The following is a 20,055-nucleotide window of genomic DNA, read 5'->3' as shown; positions in this document are numbered from 1 at the left end:
AAGTATGCAAACAATTAAGTTTGCACCTGAAACAAAGTTAAGTCTAAAGATGATACAACACCAGGGCAACTCATTGTAAAGATGGGTAACCTTGGTATTTAGGGTCTAGCTACTCATTGAGGAGACCTCAAAAAAAGGTTGAAACCAGTCTGGGTAGTGACCCCACCCATAATGCATTGCAGTATACATCTTCTAGTGAGATGTGCTTTACATTATGGGAAAATACTAAGAATGGTGATCAGAGCTTTACCCACCTTTACAATGAGTTGCCCTGGTGTTGTATCATCTTTAGACTTGAACTTTGTTTCAGGCGCAAACTTAATTGTTTGCATACTTGGGATTAGGAGTTAAAATAACCAAGTTTATAAAATTACTTGGTTATCCTAATATACACATATATATATACATATAGAAAGTATTTTTACCTTGGGTATAATAAATGTTATATATATACATATTATATATATCTATATATATAACCAGACCAGTTAGCCAAGTTGACGGCATCTATCTCCAACCTACAAGATGTAAATTTGGAACTTTGTGAAATGGATATTTTGTGAATGTATTCAGAGGGCATGTTATTATTATTATGGGCTACTCCAAGTAGCCATTAGACTCATCAAGGGAGGGCCTAAACATTATGTCAAGAACTGTATAACATTTAAGCAATATCTATCATACTTTGCTTTGAACTCATTCAGTCATGGAATCTACAACAGATCTGTCAACCTATTTCACTCATTCACCACTCTCCAAGCAAAAAAAACCTAGTTCTAACAACCTTGCTAACTACTGTTGTGTCGGAAATAGCTGACCGAGTAAGTTGTGGGCACCCTCTCTCGTTGTCTACGTCATGCACTTAGCCGTAGGCCATTTGTTTCCGACCCAACATAGAGAGAAAAGAACTTAAGGAAAGGACATGCTTATACTTCCAAGAAAAGGGATGAGGGAGGACTGTACATATTATGATTCAAAGGTATGTCAACTCGACTAAAATTATTGTTGTAAAATAAGCTAAGGAAAACTGTGTTTTAGAACCAAAATTATTTTTGTAAAATAAGCTAAGGAAATCTGTGTTTTAGAACCATGTTAAACAGTTCAGAGTTAAAGTAACCAATTGGCTATAGCTAAGTGCATGACGTAGACAACGAGAGAGGGTGCCCACAAGGAAGATATAAGGAGCAGCACGTGGTTCAAACGCTCTCTTGTTTTTCTGTTCCTGCGTTCCCGTTTGAACCTGGATAACTGAGGAAGCTTGTCGCCAGTGGCCAGCAACAACCTTCCAGTTGCTGTTATAACTGAGTCGAACAAAGCTACCTGTGGAACGAAGCCAGATTTTCAATAAGGAGCCATTGGTGAACCACGCCAATGTAAAGTCAGCGAAGGACAACCTTCGAAGAAGAAATAAGTAAGTTGCAGTAGCCATAGAAGCAAGTGGCTAGTGAATACGGAAGTCTTGCCATATCCGAAATGAAAGCGTGGGGGAAGTCACGGAACCCCATTAGTAAAGACAAGATGGTAAATTACAACCTTTTTATCTATATTATATAATTGAAAACATAAAGAAAAGAAAAGGGGGCAAGGATTTGAAGAGCTCCATGCATTTGTTTGCTCATAGTGCCTTAGTGACTGTGTTGGACTAATTGTCTGTGTCAAGAAGACTCGTGCTATTCTAAATTTGTGCCGAAAAGGGAACATAGCTCTTGAACAGTTTGTTACAAAGAAGCTAATAGCTGTAGTATTGAATGTTAGCCTGACTTAAACTTAAAGTGTGGGGGCATAAAAACTTTACAGAGTTGAATTTTGTCTTCCATGTTAGAGTTTAAAATAGTGTGAATTTGATATGCCATGTGTAAACCTTACTTACAATTGTACATAGAAAATGAGTATTCATTAATTCTGTAAAGATGAATCGAGTTTGAGCTTAATTGTAATGCAGAGATATCTAGTTGAAATACTTAAGATTAGAGAATGAAATTTTGGATCACTTAATCTTAAAAAAAGGGGGGGATTCAGACTTTCAATTCTGAACAAGCGGGTAATTTAGTAATGAAGTTATTATTTCAAATATATTTAGAATGTCTAATCAAATGTGTATCTGTTCTAGTGTTATAATAAATGTATTCTTTTAAACCAAAGCTTATAAGTTCTGTTGTTCTGAGACTGACCTACCACTTATAAAAAAAAACTTTAGGACCTGTGTGAGTGAGGAGAAACATTTCATGCAAGATAGAGGGGGGGGGGGGAGCCACGACTGCTCAACACATGATCCCTATGTTAACTAATGTTACCAAGATAATCAATTAAGTATCAGGAATTAGTTACCGGCTGGCGCAGTCATTCTAAAATAAATTTGTCAGAAACGAAATCTCTGATATGCAGGAATATAGGATAAATATAGTAGAAAATAAAGAATAGAAAGAAAGTACAAGTTATAACAAGGGCTAGATAAGAGATATAACAATAGCGCAGTCGACTTAGGAGCAAAAGTAAGGATAATATAAGATAGGGAACTTAAGGGTAGGAGGTATAATAAATAAAATATAGAATATAATAATAAGAAGAAAGAGAGAGAGAAACAGTAGTGAAACAGGAAACAATGAGACGTAACACTACACTCTTACTCAGTTTCTAAGGATGGCCCCTAGTTCTCCCACCACCAGACCTGTTCTGAAAAATTTCTTCTGACTTAATCTTGCAAAAACCCTTCAGTAATGTGTATGTCTCAATCATGTCACTCCTTTTCTGCCTATCAACCAGTTTCTGTAACCCATAAATCTTTATTCTGTTCTCATAAGGTTCATTCCATAGACTTGCTACCATCTTGGTCACTTGCCTCTAAATCCTCTCCACCTCTTCCTCATTGCCAAGAATCCCTGATGCCCAGATCTACCTACAGCAATCATGATGGGGTTTAACCAAAGCTTAATTAATTAAGAGGAACAATAACCTGTTTGTCTCTGCTTGTCAAAGTCTTCTTCAGTAACCAAGTAATCTGATGAGCTGTTTTAGCCACTTTTGCTATGTGCCCTTAAACTTTAACTCCCTATCCAATAACACTCCCAATTCTCTAACTTTGTCAATTTCCTGGAGTATAGTTCCACCAATGTGGTATACAGCTGGTAATCTTTTCACCCCAAATTGCATAACTTTACACTTTGACATTAATCTAACATCCATTCTTCAGACTGCCATTCTTCATCCATGCCCAAACTGATAGTCTATCCAAATCATCCTGCAAAATTTTATCATTATCTGTATTACTACATTTAACATCATCTGTATTACATCTTGCTCTACCTAACTTTGCATCATTGGCAAACAACTGAACAGTTCCTCTCAGATCCTATCCTATATCATTAATGTACAAATTAAACAGTAGTGGTCCAAGAACAGAACCCTGTATCATGCCACTAGTCACGGGACTTCTTTTGGACACTACTCCTGAAAATACTACTCTCTGATATCTCTTCATCAACCACTCTCTTATCCACTTCGCCAACCATATATCCATCCCAATGTGCTGCAGTTTACTGATTAGAATTCCAAGTGGTATCCTGTCAAAGGTTGTTGCAAAGTCCAGCAGTATCACTGTAAACCTGTTACTTTTATCCAACTCAGCTGTCATTGTATTATAAAACGTGAACAAGTTACTGAGGCATGACCTACCCTTCACTAAACCATGTTGTCCCTCATACAGTATCCCATTTCTATCCATCCATTACTGTATTTTGCTCTTGACCAACTTCTCCAATACTTGGACAACAACTCCTGATATGCTGATCAGTTGATAATTTGCTACATCAGTCTTGGAGCCTCCTTTATGCAATGAAGGAGGCTCCACTATTTTCCACTCTTTCCACTCCCTTGGGACAAACCCAGGTCATGCTTTCATCATATTTTCATCACCTGCTATACATTTACTACAAACATACGTTATCGGCAGACTAAGGAATTCTCTTCTAGAAATGAAACATAGAATTTTTTTTTTCAAACCATTTAAAGCCACCAGTAATCTGTTTGAAAAAAAAAAATATTCTATGTTTGGTCTCTAGAAGAGAATTCCTTAGTTTGCTCATAACTCTAATAAGGGGGATTTTCATCATTAGAATTCCAAGTTCCAAGTGATATTTGCAAAGTCCAGCAGTATCACTGTAAACCCGTTACCTTTATCCAACTCAGCTGTCATTGTATCATAAAACGTGAACAAGTTACTGAGGCATGACCTACCCTTCACTAAACCATGTTTAGTGAAGGGTATGTCAAAAAAAAAAAAAATTCTTTATATGCATCATACCAAACTTACTCAAAAGCAACCTCTCTTTCTGTATCCCTCTCTCTCTAACCAATTTTATCTGTGCTGGCTATCTGTGCAAAAGCAGTTGAAATTACCAGATGGTTTTTATCTTACATTTGATCATCTTATCTTGCTAATAATAATAAATATGCAGTTAAAAGAAATATCACATACTTAGCAGAAAGAATGAACATTTACCTTATACTGTTTCAAAAAAGTGAGCCACCTCTCTAAAGAATAAATCACAGCATGTCGTAGCTGGATAGACATGACAGCTGCTATGGTTTCATAAAACTTTTTAATCCTAACCAAAGAGCCTCCTGAATTCTTTGGAAGAAGAAAAGCCCAGTCATTTTTTTTTTGTATTAGTATTTGTGAGCAAGTTGGAAGCCATCTGTAAAGAATATAAAGAAATAATGAAATACATGAAAAAACAAATTATTTTTAACATTATATTTAGATAAATTATTTTTAAGTGAGAATATGAGGCTATCACTGAACTAACATCAAAACAGATGAAAACACTTTTAGTGTAGTTGAAAAAGTGATCAGTATCTGGCTATGAAAGAGTTGAGGAGAAGGAAAGCGCAGGTAAAGAATGGCCTGATTACTCAATTATTTCAGGAACAAGATGTGCAATAAATCAATACATATATGGAATTACTATGAAGAGAAAGTGAAGAGGTTAAGAGAGAAAGAGAGAACAGGAGTAGAATAAATGTAATATGGACAAACAAGAGAAATAAAGTAAAGAGCATTAGAAGTAGTTTTTTCTTGGATCATGGTGCAGTTTGGGATACAAAAAAATGTGAAACTGGAATGCAATTAGACATTTGCTGACTGAAATTAATAATTTCGAAGCAGACAATTCACCACCTCAAGCTATTATTATTATTATTATCTGACCTCTATGGAGTCAGAGACTAATTGTGTTATCAGAGGCACTTTAATAATAAGTCAGTGAAGATAAGGAATGAAATGACCTTGGAACAAGGATAGTCAAGTGCAATGAATGCAACAGTGACACTCTTCTTGGTGTCACTGTTGCTAATGCTGATGGGAAGATGGACACTGTGCTAAAATTTATGCATGATCACACCATCAGTTCTGTTGCAGTTAACCAGATTCTGTAGAACATTATCTTTCTATTCACCCTTCTTCAGTAAGCTTCATACCTTACATTTCATTTCTCACCACTGGTTTCTTTCTCCATTCTGACATTCACTCACCCAGCTAAACCCACCCATCAAAAGAAAAGTTAGGGTATTTAAAATGAGAACAGTGTCACCAGGAGTAATCAGAAAATAACTGAAGTGACATGGAAGAGCTTAGGCAAGAATTATTGAAAATGAAGAGTCAGGTTAAACGGAGGATGAAACTGAATGTTTAAAGAAGAGATCACCTGATGTAAATGAGAAGGAGGTTAACAGGAAGAGGCAGGTATCCAAAGATGATAGGGTGGCTTTATATGGTGATTCAATCGCTAAAGGTGTGGTAAATACAAGGCAGCACATCCAGAAAGTAAGGTCCCGTCAAGAATTTAAAAAAAACTGCTAGAGAAGGAAAAAAGTTTTATTATACACTAAAATAAGTACATATATACTTAATTTTTCTACATAGTTGCTATTGACTTCCATGCATTTTTGGTATCGTCACACCAGCTTCTACATACCTGTATCAGAAAACGTCTGCTGCTAGTGAGCTCAACCACTGAGTAATGTTGTTCTTCAGTTCCTCATCTTCTTCAAAGCACAGAGATGGGATCCATTGCTTCATATGCAAGAACAAAAGATAGTCACTGAACACAAGGTTGGGTATGTAGTGTAGGTTGTCAAAAAGTTTCCACCTGAAATTCTGAATTCACTGGATAATTCAAGATGGAGTGTGAACTCATGCACTGTCATCCAAAAGCATGATCCCTGATGACAACATTCCCATTTTTTGTTCTGAATTGCCAAATTCAGAGCAAAAATACACGTCAGCATTAATTGTAGTTCCTTGCTGAAGAAAATTGACCAGCAAGATCCCTTTTTGGTATCAGAAGATAATGATCATAATTTTCTTGACAAATGGTACCTGCTTGTTTGAATTTTTTTTTTTTTTTTTTTTTTTTTTTGCTTTTTGAAATGATGAGTGGCACTACTGCACTGATTGTTGTTTTGATGTAACCTCATCATCATCATCAAATTCCTGCCATGTACCCTCAAGGGGTGTACAGGATATGATAGTACTACATGAAAAAACTACATCATTACTAACTTCCTATCTACAATTTTCCTCCAAATCAGTCTGTTACTTGTCAAGACTCCAACATTATCAGATCTTATATTTCTATCATCTAAGGCACTTTGTACAGTATCAATCCATATCTTGGTCTTCCTCTGGGTCGTTTTCCTGCCAACCTGGCAGAGAACACTTGTTTTGCTAATCTTTTCTCTCCCATTCTATTTAAGTGACCATACCACCTGAGATTAGCTCTGCTAATGCATTCCTGGATGCCGACAATGTCAAGTTCTTTCCTTATATCGTCGTTTTTAATATGATATTGCCATTGATGCCATCTATTCACGCCTCTAATCTTTCTCAGGACTCTCATATCTGCGGTCTCTAGTATTTTACTTCTGACCCAGCTCTCAGATCCATAAGTTAAAACTGGTTTGAACACTGTCTTGTATACAGCTAATTTAGTGTTCTGACTAATTTCTCTCTTATTCCATATGAATTTATTCAATTGACTTCCCACCATACCAGCTTTGCTGATTCTGTTGTCTATTTCTATATTTAATTTACCATCTTCAGTAAAAATCATGCCTAAGTAGCTGAAATGTTTTACTTGTTCCACAGGTTCTCCATTCACAACACAATTGACATTTTCAATGAGTCTACCTATTTTCATTGTCTTTGTCTTTTTAATGCTGACCTTCATACCATATCTATGATGCAACCTTTATGTTCAAAATCCATGTTTCGTCACCAGTCAGAATACAAGAAAAAAAAGTTCATTTCCTTTATTTTCATAATACTCCAAAAATAGTTGAGCTGATTCAACTTGTTGCTGTTCATGTACATTGTCAGCATTTTTGGGATCCATCTGGCATGCAATTTCTTATACTTCAGCTTTTCTGTCGTAATTTCATGAATGGCTAAGTGTGAAACCTCCATGAATTCAAAAGAAAGTTCCGTAATTATGAAACAATGATTCTCACAAATTTTCATCTTACTCTTTCCACATAATTGTCTATTGCTGAGCACAGTGGCTAGACACTTGGCTAGCCACTGAGCTCTTCATCATGAACATTGTTGCACTCTTCTGTAAACAAATGACACCACTGTCTAACCTTACTGTCATTGATTACATCAGGCCATTAAACCTTACACAGTCATCGGTGAATTTCTGCAGCACCACTGTTTTCCACCAACAAAAATTGCATCATCCCACAAACCCTCACACAACTGGTAGAATTTTTATCATAGTACTCATTATAAATTAATCATAGAAGACAACAAACGATAATGCAGCAAAAGTAAAATGATCAACCAGTAGCTCAGGGTTTCTCAAACTATGTTCCACGGAAGGTGAATAGGTGTTCCGCGAGAAGTTCTAAAATTTGTCATTTTAGTTTTCTAAGCATTTTTCATGAATAAATATTTTATAGTAAAAATATTCTGAGGAGAATAATATTAATGAATATGTCGAAAGGCTCAGACCCAGAACACCTAATGACATCTGTGTATTGTTAATTTTCACACATCGAAACCTTTCGACATTTGGGAAAGGGAATACCGCTGTTTATGACGGGTCATAAAAATTGCCTGCAAGCCCATTACAACAATTGGTGTCATATCTTCTGTTCTCAAAACTGAAGGAAATGACATCTGTGTTGCAAATGTCAGTGACCAAGCAGCATATTTTTAAACATGGAAGTATTCATGAATTATCGTTAATTTTCACACACTGAAATCTTTCAACAATCGGGAAAGAGGATACTGCCGTTTATGACCAATCATAAAAATTGCCTGCAAGCCGATTACAACAATGGGTGGCATGTTCTCAAAACTGAACGAAATAACATCTGCGTTGCAAATATCAGTGACCATTCAGCAAGGAAGTATAAAGAAAATTTTTCCACTCATATTGAAGATCAAGGTAGTCTGTATCCGGTTCTCAAATCTATTACTACTGAATACTTTCTTCGCAAGTTCGTATTGCAGTATGTAAGTGCTTGTTCTGAAACCAGAGTGCCGTGATTTTTTTAAAAGTAATAGAAATACAGAGTTAAAATTAATATGAATAAGAGACAAGGCACTTTGTTATTTTGGTATTAAGAAATCTCTTATTGAAGGTGTTTGTGATGGAACATACAGTGAGTCATCCACCTCAAGCCCACAAAGATCTCCAGGATGTACAAAAGGAGGGGGAAACTACCAGCACACAGGAGAAAAAGTCTGCATTCACTCGTAAGTACTTATAATAATATTATAAATGTATTTGGTGATCAGAATGGGATATGCAATGAAAATCAGCACAAATTAATTTAATGATGTTTGCTTGAAGAAACTACGACATGCTACAACATTTCATTAGTCCAGTGATTGATAACTAATTTAAATGTAATTTATATTTGTCAACATGCCACACCGTATACATAAGTATACTAATACTCTTTATGATTATGTCATAATTAATTATTAATACTTATGTTAATGTATGAACTTTAAAAAAATTTGGAAAGGTATTTACGAGTAAATTTCTTGGGACCGGGCCCTCGGAAAAAAAAAAAAAAAATCAGCTAACGCCTTTTTATTCCCGTATATAGGGAGTAGGCGAGGCGACTTTAAAAAAAAAAAAATTCTTCTTACTCTTTTAACTAATTTTATAATTAATATCTGATTTATTTCAAACTGTTTAATTTTTGTTACTGAACATTTTATTAAATCATTCTTATTACAATTGCTTTTACATTATTTGATACGGTTTAGTACTTTTCTTACAAGTATTATTTTTCATATTTACTTTTGTGTCTTGCAGTCTTTTTTTACTATTTTGCATTATTCATTTACTTTTATATTATTCGACATTTCTTATTTATAATCTTATTGTTTTTCATACTAAAGTTACCTTGACAACACAATTCTATTTGTTTTTATTATAGCTCTGACAAATATTGGAATTTGAATATTATTGAAAAAATACCCATGGATTCTTGTTTAAAAACAGGAACTTTAACACACTTTAACACAGGAACTTCTGCTGACACATCTATTCATATGATTGGAGAAGATATGGAATTGCAAACTGTGGTTTCTTCAAACACTAATATTAAAGAACAAGAGGATATTAAATCCCACATAGTTTTAAAACCGAATAAGAAACTCAAAGATTGGAATCAGAGAGTTTCTTGCCGAATAAACACATTTCCTAGGAAATGTGTTTTTACATTATGGAAAATACCTAAGAATAGCGATCTGAACTTCTTCCTCCACCTTTGCAACGAGTTGCCCGGTACTGTACTACGTACTAGGATCACTTGCATTGGCTAACGCTAGTGTCGCCGATACTTTATAGTTTACTATATTCGGCAAGAAACTCTCTGATTCCAATCTTTGATTTCTTATTCGGTTTTAAAACTATGTGGGATTTAATATCCCCTTAATTTAAGTAATGTTTTCATTGCCGAAATGAAGCTTATTAGCTCTTTATACTTAAGTAAAAGAACAAGAGTCATCTAAGAACAGACCAAAACGGAAGTACCATGAAAGTTATTTAAATTATGGATTTACGTGTATTGGCAATACACATGCTCCTGATGTTTTGTGTAATAAAATACTTCTTTGGCTCCAGCTAAATTTCGTAGGCACTTCGAAATGAAACACACTGATTACAAAGGAAAAGATATACATTTTTTTAAGAGACGACGTGACTCACTAGAAAAATCTAAACTTTAAATGGCTACAATTGCTACAACTGAAAATGCAACAAAGGCGTCTTTTCGCGTGAGTTACCGCATTGCACTTCATGGTGAAGCTCATGCAATTGGTGAGACGCTCATTAAGCCTTGTGTGAAAGACATTGAATCATGCATGTTAAACGAGCAGGTTGCTAAAAAAATAGATGCAGTACAATTATCAAATGATACTGTTTCACGCCGCATCAAAGATCTTTCTGCTGACATAGAAAAAGAGCTAATTCATCGACTTAGACTTTGCAGTGAATATTCATTGCAAATGGATGAATCTACAGATGTCGCAGGACTCGTTGTATTACTAGTGTTTGTTCGTTACATATTTGATAAAGTATTGAAGAAGATTTACTCATGTACGAAATATCTACAAGAAAAAAACTACCGAGGAAGATATATTCAACTGTATTAATAATTATATTACAAAACAGGAAATCGGTTGGGAGAAGTGTATTGATATTTGTAGAGATGCTGCTCAAGCAATGGTAGGAAAAATGAAGGGAGTTGTAACACATATCCTGCAAGTAGCTACAAGAGCCACCAAAAGTCATTGTGTTTTGCATAGACAAGCACTAGTAACAAAAATAATTCCTACATATTTAAAAACTATTTTGGATGAAGCCGTAAAAATGATCAACTATGTAAAATCTCGACCACTTCAATTCGGATTATTTAAAATTTTGTGCGATGAAATAGGTAGTGCACATAACGCACTTTTATTACATACTGAAGTGAGATGGCTATCCAGAGCAAAAGCATTATTGAGGCTTTTTGAACTTTGTAGTGAGTTAATGGTCTTCTTGATGTCACATAATTTAGGACAAAATTTTATTGAATTATTAAGAAATTATTCATGGTTGATGAGTCTTGCATATCTGGCAGATATTTTTACAAAGTGCAATGAAATTAACTTATCATTACAAGGAAAGAATATTACAATTTTTAATACAATAGATAAAATTGCATCTTTTGATAGGAAGTTGCAATTCTGGATTTCTACAGTTGAACAGAATAATTTTGATTGTTTTCCCACCTTGCATGAATTTTTGACTGAAATAAATTCTAAAGTAAATGAAGAAGTATCTAACGTAATTTTAGAACACTTGCATGACTTACAATCAACCCTTTTGCAATATTTTCCAAAATCCAGTGAGGATAATTCCTGGGTTCTGAATCCATTTACAGTGACAGCTAAGCCAGCAGGCTTCAGCGCAAGTGACTATGAAAATCTAATTGACTTAATTAGTGACTCTGATTTAAAACAAAAATACAAGGAACTGCCAATAAATGATTTCTGGACAAGCGTGTCAAAACTAATTATTCTTGTTTTACTTCCTTTTACAACGACATATTTATGCGAGGCAGGATTTTCATATTATGCTGCAACTAAATCAAAGTCCAGGAACAGATTCGACGCTACACCAAATATTGTGCCTGATATCAAACGAATTTGTAATTCAAAGAGCCAAAAACATCAGAGTCATTAAGAACTTAATTTGCAATATACGTTTTACTATTTTTATGTGTTTTGTTTTTACTAATTAACATTTGACAATAAATGATTGTTTTTTCTTAACGCTTAGATTTACTCATTTATTTTATTTATATTATATTTACTTAACCTACAAAACCAGCACACAGGAGAAAAAGTCTGCATTCACTCGTAAGTACTTATAATATTATAAATTTTTGGTGATCAGAATGGGCTACATCAATGAAAATCAGCACAAATTAATTTAATAATGGTTTAATTGATGTGGAATTAATTAATAAATAATTAGTAATCATTAATTATTAATTAACAATTATTAATTGACAATAAAATAAGCTAAATTACCAATTAATTAATACATTACAAAATAACCAAGATGTTCTGTAAACATTTCAGGATTTGTGAAGTGTTCCGCCGTAGAAAAAGTTTGAGAAACCCTGCACTAGCTAATGATTCACTCTATGCTACCATGCATGCAAGATCCCTCTCCAAGATGTTATTTGGCAATAATTTCTGAATGAACTTTACTTTCTGAATATGCCTCATAATAAGGTGCATAAAGATATGTTTTCTAGGTAGTACAAAGAAACTAATATCAGATTCTTTGCACAGAAGGAAAGAATAGATATCAAAATTAGAGGGTTACCCAGTTGGAAGGTACTGCCATGAGTAGCCCTGTCTTCACCTTTGGCAAACTATTTTTTGAACCATCTGGAAGATAACTTGTTCTCATCCATTCATCTCCAACCCTCTCATTAGTTTCATTATGTTGATGTTTCTGCTGTTTGGCCTCATTCTGAAACTGAACTTACCACTTTCCTACAACAGATCAATAGCCTTCACCCACACATTCAATTCACCATACAAAAAGAAAAGGACACGCACACCCTCCGGTAATTTATCAACCAGTGTTTATTGAAAACCTATCTTTACTGGCAGACACATTCATCAAATGTCTGCTCATCACACCTCTCAAAAAATTGGCGTTTTTAATTAACAGAGCACATAAGGTGTGCTCCTCTCCCTCAAGCTTACAATAAGAATTTTTCACTATCAAAACGTTAATGGAATTTAATGGTTACAACCCTAATCAAATCCAGCAGATAAGTGACTATGTTCCAACATCTCAGGATTCTTCAACAGACCGCAGGATTCCAATCACTTATATTTCTGGCATCTCTGAACCAATTGGTAGAATTTTGAAGAAGTATCATCTCATTCCCACATATTTTCCTATCAACAAAATTTCTCATCTGTTGCCATCTACAAAAGAAAAACTGTCACCTCTATCATTAGCTGGTTTACCAGATATCTTGTGAATGTAATCTAACATACTTTGGGCAGAGAGGCCATTCTGTGGAAAAAAGAATTAATGAACATCAATATTATGTTGAATACACGAAACCGCAAAATTCTGGTCTGGCACAACATAGCATTGTATCCAGTGGGATGAAGCTCGTCTTCTCCATAGAAGCAGGTTTAAATATGAACGCCTTTTCAAAGAAAGTTGTGAAGCCCTTTTACATCGGCCAAATCTAAATTGGAACAATTACCTCTCTCCCAAAAGTTTGGGAGATTCTTATCTTATGTAACCATCAAAAATAGTTTTAATAATATTTTAATAATATTATTTATTAATATTAATTTCTAGTATGTAGCAACAGTTTTTAATTGGTACACCACCACTTTTGTATATACCTTGTATTCCCATTCCTTTGATTTGCTTGTTTCTACACACTTATGATGTACTCTTATTTTCAGTAAGAAATATCTGTACTTCCATTTCATTAAAGTTGATTACTGTAGTTATTGTGGGATTTATTGTTTAAAGCAAACAGAATGATGAAACAAGTTGTTATTGAGGAGGTACAAAACAGTTTGTAGTAGTGAACAAATGCATAAAGACTATAAACTGCAGATCTGAAAAGTCACTATAGTTAAAGAGGAAAAAGTAGAACACATGAAACAAGCTTAGCCAGTCAGATCAAAGATAATATAAGGAAAAAATTTCTGCTATATATAGCAAGCAATAGAAAAATAATTATGGAAGGTCAACACTGGTGAATAGTTATGGTAGCAGAGTAACCATAGCAAATGATATAGTGGAATTATTTAATGGACAATTCATCAGCGTATATCATACTGGTGTGAAAGATACTGTGCAACATTTAGAAGGGTGGTAAGTATTAGGATAATAAGACTGAGGGAATGAATGACATAATCGCCACATATTTGGCAAAACAGTTAACCATGCCCTTGACCTAGTTATTTAATGAATGTCTTGCAGTGGTAAAGGTTTCTAAGGAGTGAAAAGAAAGCAAAGCAGTACATCTCACACAAGCATTCTTCTAGGAGAGAAGTTTGCAATTATTGACTGGTCTATATAGCTGCAGTCATGGTCAAAGAGAAATTGGTTAGGAATAGAATACAGGATTGAGTTGATGGATATATGATTCTTTGTAATGGTCAGCAAGGGATTGTTAAGGGCAGGTGTTGTTTTAGCGATCTGTTTACATTTTGTGATAAGGTAAAGGATCCATTAGATAAGTGAGATTAGTATACAGTGACTTTCTTGGATGTTGCAAAAGCATTTGATAAATTACAAGGCCACAGAAGATGGGAGTGAATAACAGACTGATTAGTTAGATTTAGATTGAAGACTGGCTTTCTGAAAGACACCAGCAAGTTGTATATGATGAAGCAGTGTCTCAGAAAAGGAAGTTGACCAGTGATTGCCTCAGGGTTCAGTTTTTGGGTCCTTACTGTTTAATTTATTTGTTAATAATATATTGGATGGATGGGCAAATTCAGGGAAACTAGATTTGTTAGGAGGGGGGGGGGTAGAGATACAGTCCTTATGGAGGCAGTTGAATGTAAGAATGAATATAATATGCCAGAGCAAATAAGGACAACAAATCTGAGTGGGATAGTTAATATAAGGCATCAAGGTAGGGTTGGGGCTAATGGGGGTCTTAAATTCATGTACACTAATACTAGGAGTATTAGGAACAAGAAGGAAGAGTTTTTGGCCATGGTTAGCACTTCCAGACCACAGGTTATAGGTATTAGTGAAACATGGCTGACTGTAGATGATATAACTAGTGGGATTGAATGTGATTGGTATAGTGTGTTCAGGAATGACAGAGAGAATAAAATGGGGGGAGGAGTATTGTTGATGATAGCTGATGAGCTCCAGCCAAGGAGAATAGAAGTTGAATTGCAGGATAGAGAAAAGAGCACATTTGAGGCCATCTGGTGTGAGATTGTGGCTAGCAGAACTAAATATACAATTGGGTGCTGCTATAGACCAGGTGATGGAAAAGATGGTGGTGACAGTATGCACAAGCAAATAGAAGAAATGGGTGGAAGGAGGGTGATTATTATGGGAGATTTCAACTATGGTCGCATTGATTGGAGTGAGGAGAGGACACACGGGAGGAAGGAACTGGATTTTATGCGGTTATTAAGGGATAACTATCTGCGACAGCATGTAATGGAAAATACTAGGGGTCAGAGAGTGCTTGACCTAGTAATTACATCTGAGGATTTGGCTGTAACAAATATGACCACATTGCCACCAATCGGTGAGAGTGATCATAGGGTCTTAACTTGGGAGGTGGCTAAAGGTGTAGAATTTTCAATTAAGACAGGGTACATGTGGAATTATCGGGCTGGAAAGTATGACAAGCTTAGGAGTTTGATTGGTTCAGTGCCATGGCATGTACAACTGCAAGGACTAGAAGATGATGCATGAGAGGTAGTTAAGAAGTGCTTGCATGAAGCAATGGCTGACTGTATACCTAGAGTCCGAATAATAAATCAAGTAGGGGTTAAATGGATGAATAACACCATTAAGCTTGAGTTGCAAAAAAAGAAACAACTATGGAGGGAATTTAAGGAGAAGGGTGACCGGCAGGCACATGAACGGTATAAAGCGCAGGCCAGAAGGGTGACGAGTGTGGTAAGAAAAGCAAAAAAGGATTACGAAAGAACATTGGCCATGCAGGCTAAAGAGAATCCTAAACAGTTTTTTAGATATGTAGCAAGTAAAAGGAAAAATGTACATGGCAGATTGATTTTAAAGAATGCCGATGGTAGGGAGGTAACTGAATCAGTTGAGATAGTTGAATTACTGAGTGAGCACTTTGCAAAAGTATATCATCCAGGTGGTGACATTGCAGAAACGAATAAACCAGTAGATTATACGGGAATTGTGGTTAATGAAGTGGAGGTGAGTAGTCTATTGCATAACCTCAATGTCAATACATCTGTGGGATTGGATGGTATACCAGCTCGTGTTGTACGAGAAGCAGCTAAAGAATTGTCAGTACCCTTGACCATTTTGTTTAATTTGAGTCTCGGGTCTGGGTTAGTCCCGAGCGGGTGAAAAGAGGGGAAAATAGTTCCACTGCATAAAGGTGGTTCCAAGACTGCTGTTGTAAATTACCGACCGATTAGCATATCAGGAATCATTGTCAAGGTCTTAGAGAAATTAGTCAAGAGGAAAATACAAGATTGGATAGAAGAAAATGGGATACTGTATCGGGAACAGCATGGTTTTGTGAAGGGTAGGTCATGCCTCAGTAACTTGCTCACGTATTATAACACAGTGACGGCTGAACTGGATACGGGTAATGGATTTACGGTGATTCTACTGGACCTTGCCAAGGCCTTTGACAGGATTCCACATGGAATTCTAATCAGTAAATTGCAGCATATGGGAATGGACATAGGGTTGGTGAGATGGATAGGAGGGTGGTTGACGGAGAGATATCAGAGAGTGGTTTACTCGGGAGTAGAGTCCACAAGACGGCCTGTGACTAGTGGTGTGCCACAAGGATCTGTTCTTGGACCACTGCTGTTTAATTTGTTCATAAATGATATAGGAAATGGTCTGAGAGGAACAGTTCATTTGTTTGCGGATGATGCGAAGTTGGGTAGGGCAATAGTGAATGCAGATGACGTCAAAATTTTGCAGGATGATTTGGATAGATTGGATGTCAGGGCTAAGGAGAATGGATGTCAGTTTAATGTGGCAAAATGTAAGGTTATGCATTTTGGGGTGAAAAGATTGGCGGCAGTTTACTGCATTGGTGGAACCCTGCTCCAGGAAATTGATGAGGCATGAGATTTAGGAGTGTTGGTGGATGAGGAATTGAAATTTAGGGGACACATTGCAAAAGTGACCAAAACAGCTCATCAAATCACTTGGTTGCTGAAGAATACGTTGACAAGCAGAGACAAGCAGGTTATTGTTCCTCTCTATCGAGCCTTGATAAGACCCCATCTAGACTACTGTGCTCAGATTTGGTCACCTAGGTTTCTTCTTGATGGGGAGGAGGTGGAGAGGATCCAGAGGCGAGTGACCAAGATGATAGCAGGTCTGTGGAATGAACCGTATGAGAACAGGTTGAGGATTTGTGGGTTGCAAAAATTGGTTGATAGGCGGAGGAGGGGAGATATGATTGAGACATTCAAATTACTGAAGGGTTTCTATAAAATTAATTCAGAAGATATTTTTGAGAACAGGGCTGGTTGTGGGAGGACTAGGGGACATCCATGGAAACTGGGCAAAAGTGTAGTTAGTAAAGGTGTTAGAGCTGGGTTCTTTACTTTTAGAGTAGTGAATGAGTGGAATGCGCTCCCTGAGTCTGTGGTGGATGCTGTGACAGTGAATGAGTTTAAGGCGAGGTATGATAGATACTGTATGAATGTCAAATAGTTGTGATGAATATGATTTGGGGCCTCCCTCGATGAGTCTAATGACTCCCTGGAGTTGCCCGTAATAATAGTAATAATAATAGTAATATATCATGTGGATTGACTGGGGATCTTGAAATGTTTGCAGATGATGCATCATCATTCAGTTGCATCAGTCTTGGGACTGGTAGCTCAGCAGCAATTTCCTTCATTCTGCTCTGTCGGTGGCTTTCTTCTTAACCTCAAACCAATGCTGTCTTTGACTTGGTCAAGAAAGCTTTTCCTTGGTCTGCCTCTTCTTTTCCCCTCTATTTTGCCTTCAGTTATTCTTTTCACAAGTCCATCAGGTCGAAGTATATGTCCAAACCACCTATCCCTTCTAATTTTGATCGATTTAATTAGAGTTCTTGTTTCGTTTATCTCTCTCAGGACTTGTTGGTGTGATTTTTTTTCTGTCCATTTTATTTTGTTCATGCGGCGCCAGCACCACATTTCAAAAGCCTCCAATCTTCTTACATCTTCTCTGCCTAGAATCCAGGTTTCACATCCATACAGTGCAATGCTCCATATCAATATCTTTACTAATTTTTTTTTCAATTGTAGGTTGAGTTTTCCTGATAAAATGCTTTTCATCTTAGAGAATAGGGCTTTTGCGTTGTTTATTCTTGATCTTATGTCTTCTCTTGTTCTGCCACCTTCTGTTATTAGGCTTCCTAAATATTTAAATCTTTTTACTTGTGTTATTTATTTCCTGCTGATGTCTATATGCTCTATATTGATAGGGATTTTGCCTGTAACAATGATTTTAGTCTTAACTGTGTTGATTTTCATTTTAAATTTTTCAAGGTTATTATTTAGTAATTCTAGCATTGTTTTTAACATTCTTCTGTTTTCTGCTACAAGGGCTATGTCATCAGCAAATCTTATACACATGACTTGCTCAACATTTATCTTTATGCCACTATTTATTTTATCTTTAGTTTCCTGAATGGCCTTTTCAATATATAAATTAAATAAAAGTGGTGAAAGTATACATCCTTGTCTTACTCCATTCCTTATATTTATTATTTTCTCCTTATCATTGATTTTAATCCATCCATTTTGATTTTTGTAAATTTGATAAATTATTTTCCTATCCCTCAAATCTATGCCGATAATAGTTAGATAATTCAGGAGTATTTGCTGGTTTACTTTATCAAAGGCTTTCTCTAAGTCAAGGAAGCAAATGTAAATATTTTGATTAGGTCTAATCTTTTCTCTATTATTGTTCTTAAACAGAGTATTGCCTCTCTTGTTCTCCTTTATTCTTTCTGAATCCAAATTGGTTTTCATCCAATAGACAATCTATTTTTGAATAAATTCTATTTTGAATAAGTTTTAGCAGAATTTTGCTAACATGTGGGATTAAATCTATTGTTCTAAATTGGCTGCAATTGTTTGCATTATTCTTTTTTGGTATTGGTATTATGGTTGATTTCATAAACTCCTTTGGTATTTCTTCTCTATCATCTTCATCATCAAATTCATGCCATGTACTCTCAAGGGGTGTACAGAATATGATAGTACTACATGAAAAAAATTACATCATTACTAACTTCCTATCTAAAATTTTCCTCCAAATCAGTCTTTTACTTGTCAAGACTCCAACATTATCAGACCTTATATTTCTATCATCTAAGGCACTTTGGACCGTATCAATTCGCCTATATCTTGGTCTTCCTCTGGGTCGTTTTGCTGCCAACCTGGAAGAGAACACGTGTTTTGCTAACCTTTCTTCGCACATTCTGTTTAAGTGACCATACCACCTGAGATTAGCTCTGCTAACGAATTCCTGGATGTCAACAATGTCAAGTTCTTTCCTGATATCCTCGTTTTTAATATGATATTGCCATTGATGCCATCTGTTCATGCTTATAATTTTTCTCAGGAATCTCATATCTGCGGTCTCTAGTCTTTGGGCAAGTGTTTTACTTCTGACCCAGCTCTCAGATCCATAAGTTAAAACTAGTTTGAACACTGTCTTGTATACAGCTAATTTAGTGTTCCGACTAATTTCTCTCTTATTCCATATGAATTTATTCAATTGACTTCCCACCATACCAGCTTTGCTGATTCTGTTGTCTATTTCTATATTGAATTTACCATCTTCAATAAAAATCGTGCCTAAGTAGCTTAAATGTTTTACTTGTTCCACGACACAACACAGTTCCTCAACACAACACAGTTGACATTTTCAATGAATCTGCCTATTTTCATTGTCTTTGTCTTTTCATTGATGACCTTCATACCATATCTATTACAACAGTTATTCAATTTAGTCAGAGAATCTCGCAGACTTGTAGAGGATTTATTCAGAAGTATCTAAATAAAGCATCCACATAAAGCAAATAGTTGACATTAACATCTCCAATTTTGATATCATGTTTAATACCACTTTCCTTCATAATGTGATTCGTATAGATAATGAATAACAGAGGGGATAACGTACACCCTTGTCTCACACCAGATTTAACATTAAACCATCTTCCTGTACTTCCTGCAATTCTAACTGCTGACTTACAACTCAAATAAAGACTAAGTATTGATTGATATAATGCCCCATT

The 20,055-nt window shown here is 35.6% G+C and overlaps 1 protein-coding gene across 1 annotated transcript in view; it reads right to left on the bottom strand.

Annotated features, from left to right (window-relative positions):
- LOC150108077 (dynein axonemal heavy chain 3-like) overlaps positions 1–20,055 on the bottom strand; it is a 170,289-nt gene that overhangs the window by 25,780 nt on the left and 124,454 nt on the right. Inside the window, exon 8 of the mRNA XM_090415941.1 lies at positions 4,499–4,694. Within this exon, the coding sequence (XP_090272067.1) occupies positions 4,499–4,694 (196 nt within the window). The remainder of the gene's footprint in view (positions 1–4,498; positions 4,695–20,055) is intronic.

The sequence above is a fragment of the Typopeltis vanoorti genome, chromosome 3, assembly GCF_054136105.1.
Source record: "Typopeltis vanoorti isolate ZY-2024b chromosome 3, IOZ_Tvanoo_1.0, whole genome shotgun sequence".
Lineage (NCBI taxonomy): Eukaryota > Metazoa > Arthropoda > Arachnida > Uropygi > Thelyphonidae > Typopeltis > Typopeltis vanoorti.
This window is presented reverse-complemented; position numbering and strand designations above follow the sequence as displayed.